Here is a 14,523-nt window from a genome sequence, read left to right as displayed (position 1 = left end):
AATAAAGATAAACTGACCCACAGAAGTACTGAGAACCAGTTAGAAAGTGGATTAAGTATTCAGTAGTGGCCTATTACCAGAAGAGACACAGAGGGGAAGGACTGAAAATAATTCCGAAGAGGGATAATTAAGCTAAAAAGTGTTCCCAAGTACTTAGAAAGCAATGCAATCTGGAATGTCTCTGAAGGAAAGTTAGGAAGTAATCAGCCTTTTAATTTAATCTTAAGAAATTAAGATTTTTCACTGTTCTTCATTAACACTACAGGTTTTTACAATACAATGTTATTTACTTATTCAAACAAAAATTGAATACTTTTCCACACTGCTATGGAAAATTCAAAGATGGGGAAAAAAAATTTCTTGCTGTCAAGAAGTAAAACAATACATGTTGGGGCTTCCCTGGTGGTCCAGTGGTTAGGAATCTGCCTGCCAATGCAGGGGACATGGGTTCGCTCCCCTGGTTTGGAACTGAGCTCCCACATGCTCTGGGGCAACTCATAAGCCTGTGTGCCTCAACTACTGAAGTCCACATGCCTCAGAGCCCACGCTTGACAAGAGAAGCCGCCTCAGTGGGAAGCCCGTGTACTGCAACTAGAGAAAGTCCGCATGTAGCAATGAAGACCCAGCACAGCCAAAAACAAATTAAAAAAGCAAAACAAAAACCAATATATGTCAACTGTATCTCAATAAAAGTGGGAAAAAAAGAAAATATAAACAACATCAATACAAAATATCACAGGTAAATATAGTAAGAAAGATAAAAAGTGTGGAAGAAGTTCAGAGAAACAAAGATCTAGTTTATTCTGAAAACAAGTAAACAATATTCAGATCTGAATAACTGATATTCTATTTCTTTTCTTAATTGGCCTTTAAAATCCTTCTCACTACAAACTGAAGTATCTATGTGTAAAATACTATGTCTCAGATTTGCCTTAAAATATCCCTAAAAACAAATAAAAAAATGTAAGTGGGAAAGATGAAACAAGAATGGCACCATGTTGAGTATTGAAGCTTGGTGAAGGGTTCAGGAGAGCCTGACATACTAATGTGTATTTGAAAATTCCGTAACAAAAAGTTAAAAACAAGTTCAGTTTGAAAAGAAGCCAAAGCAATTAATGATCCCTCTGAAGCAGAAATATCTATATATTAGAAAAACAGAAAAACAACAGAAATATAAACACCATTAAAAGTCTTATGTTTAAAACTATTATTCCAAAATGAAATGTGAAATCAAGCCATAGTTGCATTATTCCCAAACACAAGTTCTATTTAAAATACTTGTAATTTACACAGGCTTTTAGACTATTAATATTCTAATATATGTTAAAACTTAAATGATATATGCATTTATGTAACAGTTCATTATTTTAGGATTAAGTTCATGTTTTTCAATTAACTTATTTTCACAAACCTGATGAAGGAAATCAAAATGTCATTAATGTAAGAAGAGCAAATTTTTAAAAAAAGCATAAAATTATAGAGTTCTGAATTATATATGTAAAATACTCTCATATTCTTGAACATACCAGTAAAGGACCCCTTGATTTCATTTTATTCCTAATTTTGTGCTTGAATACATCTAGAAGCTGCTCTAGCTAAGCAACCAACCTGTTAACATTTATATTCAAAAGTTACCAGTGTATTTTCTAACAGCTGTACTTACTTGCTGTTTCAATACCAGGTTCTTCACTCCTTCCATCACAAATTGTGATCCGGTATTCATGACTCGTGATAAGAGACTAGGTGCAAAAGAAGAGCACTGCACTAAGTACAAGTTCTCTGTCTGATTAACTACAGGTAAAATGCTTGTCTGATTACACAACACACGCTGATGAAGCTCACTGTGCCTACCACATTTGCTTTCATTGAACAGAAGTGACCTGAGAACGTCTAACTTCCATGGATATCACTGCCACAAATTTATTTAACAATAAAACAGTAAAAAAACATTCTGACCAGTCGATAAGATGTAAAACTAGAGTGCTGTCCTCAAAATGAACATTTTAATTGCTAAGCCTTAGCTACATATCAATATTTAGGTAAATTATTAGCTAAAGAGAGTTCTTTGAATTTCCTGACTGTCTTAATGTTAAAACAATGTATTAAAGATAGTAATCCAGAATATTAAAAAAAGTATATACATGTATAACTGAATCACTTTGCTGTACAGCAAAAATTAACACAACATTGTAAATCAACTATATTCAATTTAACAAAGACAGTAATTAAGACGACTCACTTTAGGAGTTCAGAACACACTGACATACTGAAAACACGTATGTCTGGGAGTCTCTGAACAGGTCGGAAGCTACAACCTTCTCTGTATCACAGCTGCTAGACCTAGTCCTGCACTGTTTGCTCTTCTGTCCCGCACACAAAATCTATCACATAAAAATGTGATAGCACAAAATGCCCGACGAATTTTACTTCAACTCAGTAAGAATGTCCAGTGTCTGTATTTTACCAACAAAAATAACACAAATGACTTATCATATTGGTTTTATATTTGTGGTTCAAAAAGTATTTTATGTGGAATCAAAGGGTATTTTGTGGGACAGAATGGAAATCTTGCATTTTGATATTAGAAGGCTAGGGAAGGCCTTCAATCATCCAAGATTTTCTTATAACACATTTTATTAAAATCCTCAACTACAAAGTCCATAAGAAATCTAATAGGCTTTTAAGATTCAGTAAGATTTTAGGACAGAAAACTGGAAAGCCTATTTTATTAAATACATGGAAGTAGTTTTCCAAATATATTTTCATTTTCCCTATCCTGTCCTCTTCCCCTCTGAAATGAGGAGATGGGCAGGATGGAAATCATTTCTTTAACAGAAACAAGAAAACGTAATCTCTGTTGGACTGACTAGTTCTGAGGTGATTCCCAGGTACCAGGTAACTCAGGGAGTAAGAGTGGTAACCCGCACAGCACTGTCTGAAGGTGAGGCCAGCTGGATTCATTTTGCCAAGTGCTTACATGTTCCTGCCTTAGGCCAAGTGCTTTGGTTTTCTGGAAATTGTTTCATTAAAATCGGCAGCTCAGAGTGGGGCCAGGGTAAACCTGTTTTCCTCCAGTTTCATGTTTCTGTTCTAAGCTTCAAAAAATAAGCTAGGAATTTGAAGCTAGTATGGTAATGAAAAGAGCAGTTAGAATCACTTTGTTCAGCTCCTTTGAAAATCACACATACTGTACAGGATTTTTTGGGAGTCAGAAGTCACACCCAGCCCTGAGTACTTCCTCTCTATCATTTAGCACTATGCCTAGTTCCATCTAAAAGCTAGGTCTTGAATGTCTGTATTATCAACAACACTGATAGAAATTCATGTATCTTCTGAAAACGAAAAACATAATGTCTTAACAAGGAAGCATACGAAGCCCTACCATGTAAAATACATTAATTTACATTTTAAAATTAGAATTTAACCTACCTAAGGAAGCCAAAAAGCATGCTGACATTTGCTCTATATCACAATGAAAACTTTCTGCACACGAAATGTCACACAGTTTTTAAGGCATAAAAGTCCAGTTATGGCTGGAGTACTAGACTTCTTCAATCAGAATTATTAAAAATACGTACCCCATTGGCTTAGTGGTGGTGTTGCCATAGCTGGTGGGAGCTGAAGCCATCTTGGCAAAAGCCCTATGAAATAAGAAAGTTATATTTAAAAGTTAATTAGCTGAGCTAACATTTAGTATCACAGCACTGAAACATTTACTAACTAGGCATTTAAAAATTTACTAACTAATCATAAGATTTACTATGCAGTTTCTGAAAAGAAATAATTTTTCAACTAATACAATGTTTCAATACAATGAGCACAATTATACACACTGATTACATAATCTGCAACCATGAAAAATAATGTTCAAGTACAGAGCAATTGTTACCAAAACACTGAAATTCTTTAAAAACCACTAATTCATTATTAGTTCCTCAAACTTAAGGATCATTAACATGAAATAAAGACTTTCTGTTTTAAAAGAACAATTATATACTGATTAATCTCTTTACTGTTCTCCACATTCCATACTCCCACATTCCCAGACACATGCCTTGATTCATGCTGTCCTGTCCTTTGGGGATACAGATTCACTGTATATTCTCCAATAAAAACTGTACATTTCCTTTTAAGATTCAGCTCAAAATCACTTTCTTTATTATTGCTATTCTAATTCTGCTACTCAGTGATTTTCCTTTTTAGTTACATACACACTTTTATATTGAACTGCATACAGTCATTTATTTTCAGATCTTTCTAAATGTACAGAATGTTTTTAGCTATAGAATTCTTGAAGGCTGGGCAAAAATATGGCACTTAGCTGCATTAAAAAAAATATTTTCCTTCTAGGAATATGTTCACTACAGAGAATCCAGAAAACACAATGCTCCTAGAAGACCTCTACCACTTAGAAGTAAACACTGTTAAGATTTTGGCATATATTCTTTTAATCTTTTGACATATGTATACACAATATATATGATTTAAAAACAAAATCAGTATCATATTGTACACACTATTCTTTAATGTTTTAACAGCATGCCATAAACATTTTTATGCAAATCAGTATTCTTTTATAATTCCTAATCATTTCCAATGCTTTAGTCAATGGAAAAAAAATTATCTATGTAAATACAAGAACATCTTATGAAAGTAAAAAATAAAAGAATGGAAATCACTAAGATTTGAAGATGAAACACTAAAAATACACTATTTCAATCGGGACAAAATTTGCTGATATCATTAGAGAAACTTCAAACACAAAAGTCACAATTTTGTTCAGAAAGGAGGATGTGAATCAATGGTTTTCAGCAGTAGACTGGAATTTCTGCCTTTAACAAAAATTTACTTTTCACTAGAAACAACAATATCTAAATATAAATAATATGTTATATCTAAGCAATAAAGGGGTTAAATAAAGAGTATTACATTTATATGGCTGAATATCAAGCAAATACTAAATACAACCATTGGAGACTGTAGCTGATCCTTAAGCCACATGGGCTTGGAACTGTGCAGGTCCACTTATATTTTTGTCAATAAATACATATTGCAGTACTACATGATCTGTGGTTGGTTGAATCCTCAAATGAGGAACCAGGGATACTGAGGGCCAGCCCATTGTTAAGTAATACTCTGATTTTTAACTGTGTGGAGGGTTGGCATCCCTAACCCCCAGGTTGTTCTAGGGTCCGCTGTATTTAAGACAATGAAAAACTGGCATGATGAAAGTTAATGGAAAACTAGAACACAAACTGCATCTGTAACAATGACTTCCTGATTGAAAAACATGTAATATGCATAAAAGGATAAACACTAAAGGTTACTTGTAGACTTTGAATGGGGAGATTACAGGTACATTTTTATTTTCTTTATACCTTTCTCAGTTTTCTAAAATATTCTTCAATAAACTGGTATAACCCTTATAATGAGAAAGAAAAATGTTACGAACCAGAAATTGTATATTTTATAACCAAGTAAAACGATGCCCAAGATTGTCTTCACTCTTTTAACATCAAATGTTTGATTAAGGAGTTCCACATAATGTAAAACACAACGACACATACGACACAGCCAAATGTGTTAAGTGTATATGTTATAAAAGTCGGAAAAGATGGTTTCCAGTACCTTCTGTTAAACTAAGGTTTGTTGTCTACTTTTTTTCTTATAAGAACACAATGAAATAAAAGCAAAACTTGAAAAAACAAAAGTATAGATAATAAAAAGCACTTGTAAACTCACAATTCAGAGATATCTGCTGTTAACAATTTGGTATGTGTCTCATACCATGCATATTTTTTGATATGCTGAGGTAAAAAAGCATATTCAATCCCCTACTCTTAAAAAAATAATTATTTTAAGAAATAATTTAAAAGTATTACTGAAGAAAATTTGGAAAATAAGAACCCAAAAGGTAAAAAAAAATTCTACTACTTGGATTTACCCACTATTAGCATTTAAGTGAATGTCATTTTAGTTATGCTTTATATGTATATATGTGTATATCTATACACACACACGTGCACATGCAGGCAGATAAACGGAAAGGTAAGAGAGGATTACACCATAAAAACCAAGTTTGGCTCAAGGGCTGCCTACCCACAGGCTTTCCCTGATCTCAACAAATTTTAGCTAATACCCACAACAAATTAAGATCTTATCACTTATTTATATCACTTAATATGGTGAATATGGTTTAACACAACTCTGCTCATTCATTTGCTTGTTGACAAATTGTTCAACACAAATGTAAATTCAATGAAAGCCGAGGCCTTCCCTAGCTAATTCATTATTATATTCTTAATGTTTAGAAGAGTCCCTAATCACTGAGACAAAGGAAGTTATTTATCAAACAAATCACTGAATAGTAAACTATATTTTCACTTTATAACATACATGGCCATTTCCCGATGGTCACTGAACAAGTCTTCCACAACATGATTTTTTTGTGGTTGTTGGAAAATTACTTTATGAAGCCTTAAAAGCATTGAGTATAATTAAACTGTGGCAGAGTTAGATACAATTTAATAATAGTTCAATTCCAAAATAAAAATTATTTTAGGTGAGACCATGAAATTTCCTAACACGTGATTTTAATACACTGTGCTAAATTTTCTAAAACTCAGAGGAACTGATATTTACAGTAAATGGAGTATTTATGAAAAATCTGGCACCACCTATATTATATATATGTGTATATAGAACCCAAGATTATATGATCTAGGAAACAAATGTTGTACATCTCAATAGCAGTACTAGAATGCAGAGTTTAAGATTGGGATTTACACCATGAGATTTGGAAAAGGAGCAGACATTTTGTTTTCAAAACCTGAAGTTTTTCTCAAGACCAAAATCAACACTATAACTCCCAGACAGGAAAAAGGGAAGCTTTGCTTGCTTTAATTGTTCATCTGCATCAGAAAATCTACTATCTCTGAGATAGGAACCACTGCAATAAGAAGGGGGTGAACAGGTTCTCCCAAAGGAAGACTGTCACTTAATTATGCCTCCTGCCCTGGAACCAGGAGCAAACTCTGTTTCCCAACCTAATTAACACCAAGATGTTTCAGTAATGGTTCATCATAAACCCAGCATTCTCCATCTTCATGAAACAACCTTGTCTCCCATTGAATTTCCTTTTCCTTCCTTTTTTGGGCTTCTGCTCTTTGTCTTTCTTCAAGTCTATACCTGGCTTCAGCTGCTACATCAATGTCTCTGATTTTTAAGTTGAAAGTGACATCTTTCCAAAGGCAGCGGGATTCATATTCATTCTGATCTTCCAGCTTCCTCATTTTCTTCTTCACTATAGGCAACTTCTTGGTATCTATAAAAACTGCATTTCCCCCTGTCGAGTGTTTAGCATACATTACACCATTCCATTCCCCTTCAATTGAGCAGAAAGACTTCTTGTCATTTGGAGAAAAAATCTCAGGGGTAATTCTGTGCTTCTTGGCCCCATAGAAAGGTTTAGTGTGGAAGACGATATTTGCGCTATAGCCAGTTTTGGAACAATTAATTTTGCTTTCTCCGCCTAGTTCCACCCAGGGCACCGTGAGGACAGACCTGCCGCAGCCACCGGGGAATGTGAGAATACAATGTTCATTATGCTCTAGACACGAGACACAGCCCTGCCCTATGTTGTGCACCCCAACTGACATCCTGAGGAATTTTGATTTGGTCCAGATATGAGCACAGAATTGTATCTTCTTAATAAAACATTCAGCATAAAAGGCTGAAATGGGTGGATGATGAGAAACCTGTTCAGCCACGGATGTTACACTATTCTTGGAAACCCAGGGAACTGGTCCTTCTGAAACTAGCTCTGCACTCTCTTCAGTATCATTTGGTAATGTGCACTGACGCTGAAAGATTTCTCCCAAAATGGGGTTGTATGGCTTTTTGGTTAATCGATCCTTTTCTTTCTGCATGAAAGGTTGAGAAATACAATTTCACAACCTGAATCATTCGGTCTCTGGCATCCTTCTGGTCACTAATACTCACAAACAGGTCTGGATGTGTAAAAAACTCTGCCTATGTTTCTAAAAGAGATCTTTTTTCAAGAATAAATGTTGGAAGAACTACCTTTGTAAGATCCAAGTCTAACCTGTGACAACAGATGCATGATAACGCTTTTGTGCTCTTCCACTGACCTTGCCTTCCCTTCGTCATTTCCATCATCATGTGAATCGAAAAGGTCAGCATCACTTGTTCCATTGGACATGGAAGAATTAAGTGATTCTGTGGTATCTGGGTGCTTTAGACTATTTCCCGAGCAGCTGTGTGTCAAGACTGGATCAATAGATCCAGAGGAATCTATTAAGTGTTTTGGGGATGAGCCACTTTGATGGAACTCATCTGTATCATAGAATTCATCTTCATTGCTAGAGTAAGAGAACTCTGGGACTTTGTTTGGAGACAAGTTGACATGGCTTGGATAAGTCAGACTACTACTAGGTGGTGAGTGGCCACTGCCTATACTATTTGGTGTTGGAGTCTGATAATGTCCCAAGGTTGCTAATACAGGTCCAACTGGTAGAGAAGATGGATGCTGCTCTGACTTACAGAACCTCTGAGTAGTTCTGGAGGTAAGACAGTCTGGGAAGGCATTGTGTTGACCACAGGTTCCAAGGGACTATTGCATCCACAGGATTAATAGTACTTATAATTCTATCTGCATGATTCTCTGCAATATACTGGTCTTTAGCAATCTGCAGCAACACAATGCAGTGTTTAATTGATTCTACCATGCTATTTGTTGTCTCTTTGAGGGTTTCAATTTCCTTTCTCTGTTCATCATCTTTGTTTGCAGTTTTGAAGTCTGTCATCAAAAAGCTTCAACTGTTCTATCAAGATCTGTAGGTAAGCATCAGCCTCTGTAAGTTTCTTATTAAAGTTTTGGACACTAGGAACAAATCCTGAATCCAAACCCCCAGGGGGCGACGGGATGGAGGCAAGGAGAGAATCACACTCATGCCCAAGGCCTGGGCAAGTAGCAGAGTCCCTGGGAACTCAGGGATGGGAGCCAGACCCTCTCCCAGACCCTCCAGAAGTGGGTCTAATCATTCCGCAAGTGGCCAGCAAGAAAGCCATTCACCAAGGCCCCAGCCCTCTCTGCCTCCAGGGGAGCCGAGGGCCCCTTCCAAGCACCCCTCTTTGCCCCCTTCTGCTGAATCAACCCACAACATGATTTGTAATGATTCAATGGCATTCCTTGTAGAAATGATATAATTTCAACCCTATTCCTTGACAATCTGGTTGATTTTCAAAATTTGATTATTATACCTGCTTCTAAGATTTTGTAACTCTAGTTTCTTCTTTGGGATTAATTCTTAAGAGAAAGCTAGGTCAAAGCTATTTCTTTTAAAAATACCTTTTATACCAGTGAGCAAAATTTTGACAATTTATATTTCTAATAGTGGAGTATAAACACATCAATTTTACTGGATCCTTGGCACATTTTCTAAATCTTTGCATTATATTAATCTGCAGTTCTCTAATTACTAGTGAAAATTAAAACATCTTAAAAATGTTTTAGAGCCATTTGACCCAAAACATTTCAGTTTTTGACTTTTTCATCTCACACCAGTGAAGAAAATATAGGGAAAAAAAAAGAAAGAAAAGGCAAATAAAGAAAAGGCAGCACTATTTTATATAAAGTTGTGGAAAAAGTGGGGGGGAAATACATATTTATGCCATTGAACAACAACAAAAAATAATAAGGCACTATTAAATTTTCTTGGTAACATTTCCAGTTTTCTTGGAACTTGACTTCCACTATACTTTCTTAAATGACAGGAACTTAAGAATAAAACAAAACTTACTTCCACTGTTTGATATACTGTAAGGGATTAAGGTTGCATCCTGCATCAGTTAAAGCTTTTTTGTACTGCTCCAAATCAGCCTGAAATAAGAATATGACAAAAACCTTTACTTTCATGAAAGAGACCATTTTGTTTGTTGTCATCTGATTAATCAAAAAGTTAGACTAAAGGCATGAGCACCTAAGTAAGTGGAGTGGTACCTTAAGGGAGCACCCAAATGAGTAACCAAGACAAAAATCACATACAATGAAAATTACCTTTAACAGGCTCCCAAATCACCTAAGCAGTATGGTGTTTTGTCATCCCTCAGCAAGCCCAACAGAGTCAGTTTTTCCTCCACTGTTGACATAGATTGTTTGTTCTTGGAATAAGCATTAAATGAAAGATCTGGATTGATCAAGAATATTTCAAAACTGGAAACATGAAGGCAGTGACGCTGACTTAGGGGAATCACTGCAGAATCAGGTGGTCCCATCTCATATTCACTGTAAATGTCCAAAGTTATTAACTGAACAACAGGTGATCTATACTTTTTAACAGTTAAATAGTTCTCTTTCTTAGTCTTTTATTTCCTAACGAGTAAAGTCCAGTTGAATTTATGTCACGGGAGCTATCACAGCAACTCCATCATAAAACTTTTCTAAGAAAAGAAACTTTTAAGCTCACCATCAATCAGAGCTGCTTCATATTCTGGGAGCTGTTAATCTGACAGTGAGCTGCCCTGGTGGCTCAGATGGTCAAGAATCTGCATGCAATGCAGGAGACCCGGGTTTGATCCCTGGGTTGGGAAGAGTCCCTGGAGATGGGAATGGCTACCCACTCCAGTATTCCTGCCTTAGAGAATTCCATGGACAGAGGAGCCTGGTGGCTTACAGTCCATGAGGTTGCAGAGTCAGACACAAGTGAGCAACTAACACTTTCAATCTGACATCAATAGTCAAAATTTGCCCCAAGCCTCTTAATGATTACTTATAAAAAGACATAATTCTTACCAAAAATAAATAAATCATAAATTCCTGGGCTTCCCTGATAGCCCAGTTGGTAAAGAATCTGCCTGAAACGCAGGCGACCCTGGTTTGATTCCTGGGTCAGGAAGATCTGCTGGAAAAGGAATAGGCTACCCACTCCAGTATTCTTGGGCTTCCCTTGTGGCTCAACTGGTAAAGAATCTGCCTACAATGTGGGAGACCTGGGTTCAATCCCTGGTTGGGAAGATCCTCTGGAGAAAGGAATGGCTACCTACTCCTGTATTCCGGCCTGGAGAATTCCATGGATTATATAGGCCATGGGGTAGCAAAGAGCTGGACACAACTGAGCAATTTGCACTTTCATATATTCCTAAGAAAATACTATAGATAGATTTTTAGAATCCCTTAAGCTATAGGTACACACCTATTAATGACAGAGATCTTTCTAGAAAGAAACTTATATTGTAGTCACCTCTCATTAGCAGTTTTGCCTTCCAGGTTCCAGCTCCTGTGGTCAACAAAGGTCTGAAAATACTAAATGGAAATTCCCAGAAACAAACAATTCATGAGTCTTAAATTGTGCCCCGTTTGGAAAAGCATGATGATATCTTATGCTGTCCTGCTCAGTCCTGCCCCAACCAGTGACATCCTCTGCTCCTGACATCTAACCATCAACATCGTCATGGCTTGATGACACAGGATCACCTGAAGCAGATGATTCTCCTTCACGTCAGAAGGCCCATAGTAGTCTAATGCTACGTCTCAATGCCTACGTCATTCACCTCATTTCATCTCATCACACAGGCATTTTATCAGCTGACATCATCAACATGAGAAGGATGAGTATAATAACTGTATTTTGAGAGAAAGTCCACATTCATATAACTTTTTATTATGGTATATTGTTATAATTATTCTATTTTATTAGCCGTTTTTGTTCATCTCTGTGTCTAATTTATAAATTAAACTTTTTATCATCAGTATGTATGTATAGGAAAAAACAGTATATATGGTAGTGAGGGGGCATTTGGTACTATTAATGGTTTCAGGCATCCAATGGGGGTCTTAGATTATCTCTCCCTTGGATAAGGGGGGACTACTGAACTTTCTAACTAAATTAAAAGTCAAGAGACATATTCCTAGTATAAAGCAGAATTGACCTAAAGCAAATACTGGTTTACTTTTCTGTTTTAACATGTCAAACAAAAAGAAGCCTCACAATCCACCAGACATCAGAAAAATAATTGCTATCAGCAAGGGAAAGCAGTTTGCAACAGCTGTTATCATTCTAGGTGTCTTTCCCAAGGTCCTTACGCTAGTTGCTCATCTAGTAAAACTATACAAGTTAATATCAGAAAGAGTGAACAGGTCTTTGATGCAGCAACAATACAAAAATCACTGCTCTCCTTCAGAATAAGTCAATTACCTCTGCACACTTAAAAATTTTTTTCCCTCAAAAGCAGTTGATGGCTCATTAAAGAAAACGAAAACAACAAAATATCCCACAATCTACTCTTCCACTGAGGGAAAAAAAAAATCTAGAAAGGAAAACCAATCATTTTTCAATAATTCTTAGAAATTTATTCTAATATAAAAGTAGCTTTTTTTTTTACTTTAGTACAAAATTTCAATGCTATTTTTACATGAATCATATGACAGATATGAATCTGAAGTTTAATCTTACGAAATTATTTATATAACTTTTGGAATTTAAGTTATTTTCCTCCGAGTGACTTCTTTGTATTTTATAAAGGACATTAGTCTTAAACAACGCAAAATATTACCAAACTTTTCAGTTAAAGCTTAATTTCTTGTAAGTATTAGTGGCTACAGCTTAGAGAAATGGAACTTCTAGGATCATCACATCATGAGAAATGGTAAGCTCAATCTTTGAAAAAAAGTAGAGCAAAAACTTGGTTAACTTAGTTTAGAACAGTTATTTCCAGAAATAGGAATTTTGGCCACCTGAATTCTGTTCATGTTCAAACAACTTAAAAGTGGTGAGATATTTCATAAGTAAATCGTTCTCTTGGTGACAAATACTGCTATAAAATTCAGCAGCAAATAGAACTAGCCTTAAGAAACTGTTTTTCTTTTAAAGGAAGGAATGAAATGATCATTTGGCCATAGTGGTTTTTACTTCTATTTTTGAAACAAGTAAGTATCCCCCTTTCCTCCCAATAACTGAATACAGAGGACATACCTCAGAAGGTGCTTGCTGGGCACTTATGTAATAGATAAGAAACAGCCTCATTTTATCTTCTGGAGTTCCTGCTACAAAGGGGAAACAGATGAGGGAAAAAAAAGACTTTCATAATTCCAGTTGTTATGTATTATAGTCAAGACTATAAACTCAAGGCATACATAAATGTGACAAAATAAGCTTGATTCAAATGATTTAACGTTACAGGCACTAAATTAAAATCATGTAAAATACAGATATGGAAAAAGATGAAATACTACAGGACTACAGGATTACCATCTGCAGTCTATCTTCCAAACTGTCTATAATGTTGAGATTAATGTTTCAGATATAAACTCAAAAAGAAAAAAATGGTATAGGTAGGATAATCACATAATTCTAAAACACAACCCTTTTGAAATGCAAAGGGGGATGCTAAATAATACTTATGTAAGGACAACTTTGGAGAAGGCAATGGCACCCCACTCCAGTACTCTTGCCTGGAAAATCCCATGGATGGAGCCTGGTAGGCTGCAGTCCATGGGGTCGCTAGGAGTCGGACACGACTGAGCAACTTCATTTTCTCTTTTCACTTTCATGCACTGGAGAAGGAAATGGCAACCCACTCCAGTGTTCTTGCCTGGAGAATCCCGGGGACGGGGGAGCCTGGTCGGCTGCCGTCTATGGGGTCACACAGAGTCGGACACGACTGAAGTGACTTAGCATAGCATAGCAAGGACAACTTGGTATAAAAATGGGACTATCCTAGGAAACCAGTTGCATGCTTGCCCCACCAGGCACTAGTTTATGAAACCTTGCTGGCTAAAATCATCTAACTGAGCCCAAGGTCATACTTCTGAGATTGGAGCCACTAAATAAATATGTATTTCTCCTCCTTTTGAAAGGTCTATGAAGATTTATAAAAACCATATGTCTATAGTATAATATACCACTGTATTATGCAGATTATATTTGCCTGCAATTTTAGGACAAAATAGAAGATTTCAGAGAAATTTCTTGCTTGCAGTGAGTATTCTGAGCTACTTCTATTATCCAAAGCCTGAGACTGTCCAGAGAATCTTTATTCTCCCCTCAGTTACTGGGTGTGCTCTGGTGCAAAGTGATAAGACAGTTCTCATAGGTAACTCAGTTTCACTATTCAACAAATACCAATATGCATTCTCACTTCAAAGTGTATACCAACATCTAAGAACTCAGAATTGTTATACTTCACTACAGAATAAAAACAAGAATAATTTTTTCAAAACATACTGACTGATGACGCATTGATTTTTTTTATCTTCAAATTATCCTTACTCCCTAAATATGACAAAGACTTGGTAATAAAGATGATTCTTGGTAATAAAGACTCAGGCTGTCCTAAGTTCTTATGTTTACAAATAGATATAGTATTTTAAACATTCTGAAGTAGGTTACAGGATGAAGGGTCTTGTTTAAATCCTAGGATAAAGCTGGTATTTTTGTTTTAACAGGTAATTAGCCTGTCTGGGTTCAGGCCAAAGTTCCTACCAGCCTCCGTGAGTTGTGGTTC

The 14,523-nt window shown here is 35.9% G+C and overlaps 1 protein-coding gene and 1 pseudogene across 1 annotated transcript in view; both read right to left on the bottom strand.

Annotated features, from left to right (window-relative positions):
• SCFD1 (sec1 family domain containing 1) overlaps positions 1-14,523 on the bottom strand; it is a 110,298-nt gene that overhangs the window by 27,251 nt on the left and 68,524 nt on the right. Inside the window, 4 exon segments of the mRNA XM_027520639.1 lie at positions 1,664-1,739; positions 3,579-3,641; positions 9,822-9,901; positions 12,993-13,063. Coding sequence (XP_027376440.1) covers positions 1,664-1,739; positions 3,579-3,641; positions 9,822-9,901; positions 12,993-13,063 — 290 coding nt within the window.
• On the bottom strand, positions 6,509-9,815 carry LOC113879367 (annotated as a pseudogene).

This window comes from Bos indicus x Bos taurus, chromosome 21, assembly GCF_003369695.1.
Source record: "Bos indicus x Bos taurus breed Angus x Brahman F1 hybrid chromosome 21, Bos_hybrid_MaternalHap_v2.0, whole genome shotgun sequence".
Classification (NCBI taxonomy): Eukaryota; Metazoa; Chordata; class Mammalia; order Artiodactyla; family Bovidae; genus Bos; species Bos indicus x Bos taurus.
The sequence above is the reverse complement of the archived record's forward strand: the minus strand, read 5'-3'. Positions and strand labels throughout refer to the sequence as shown.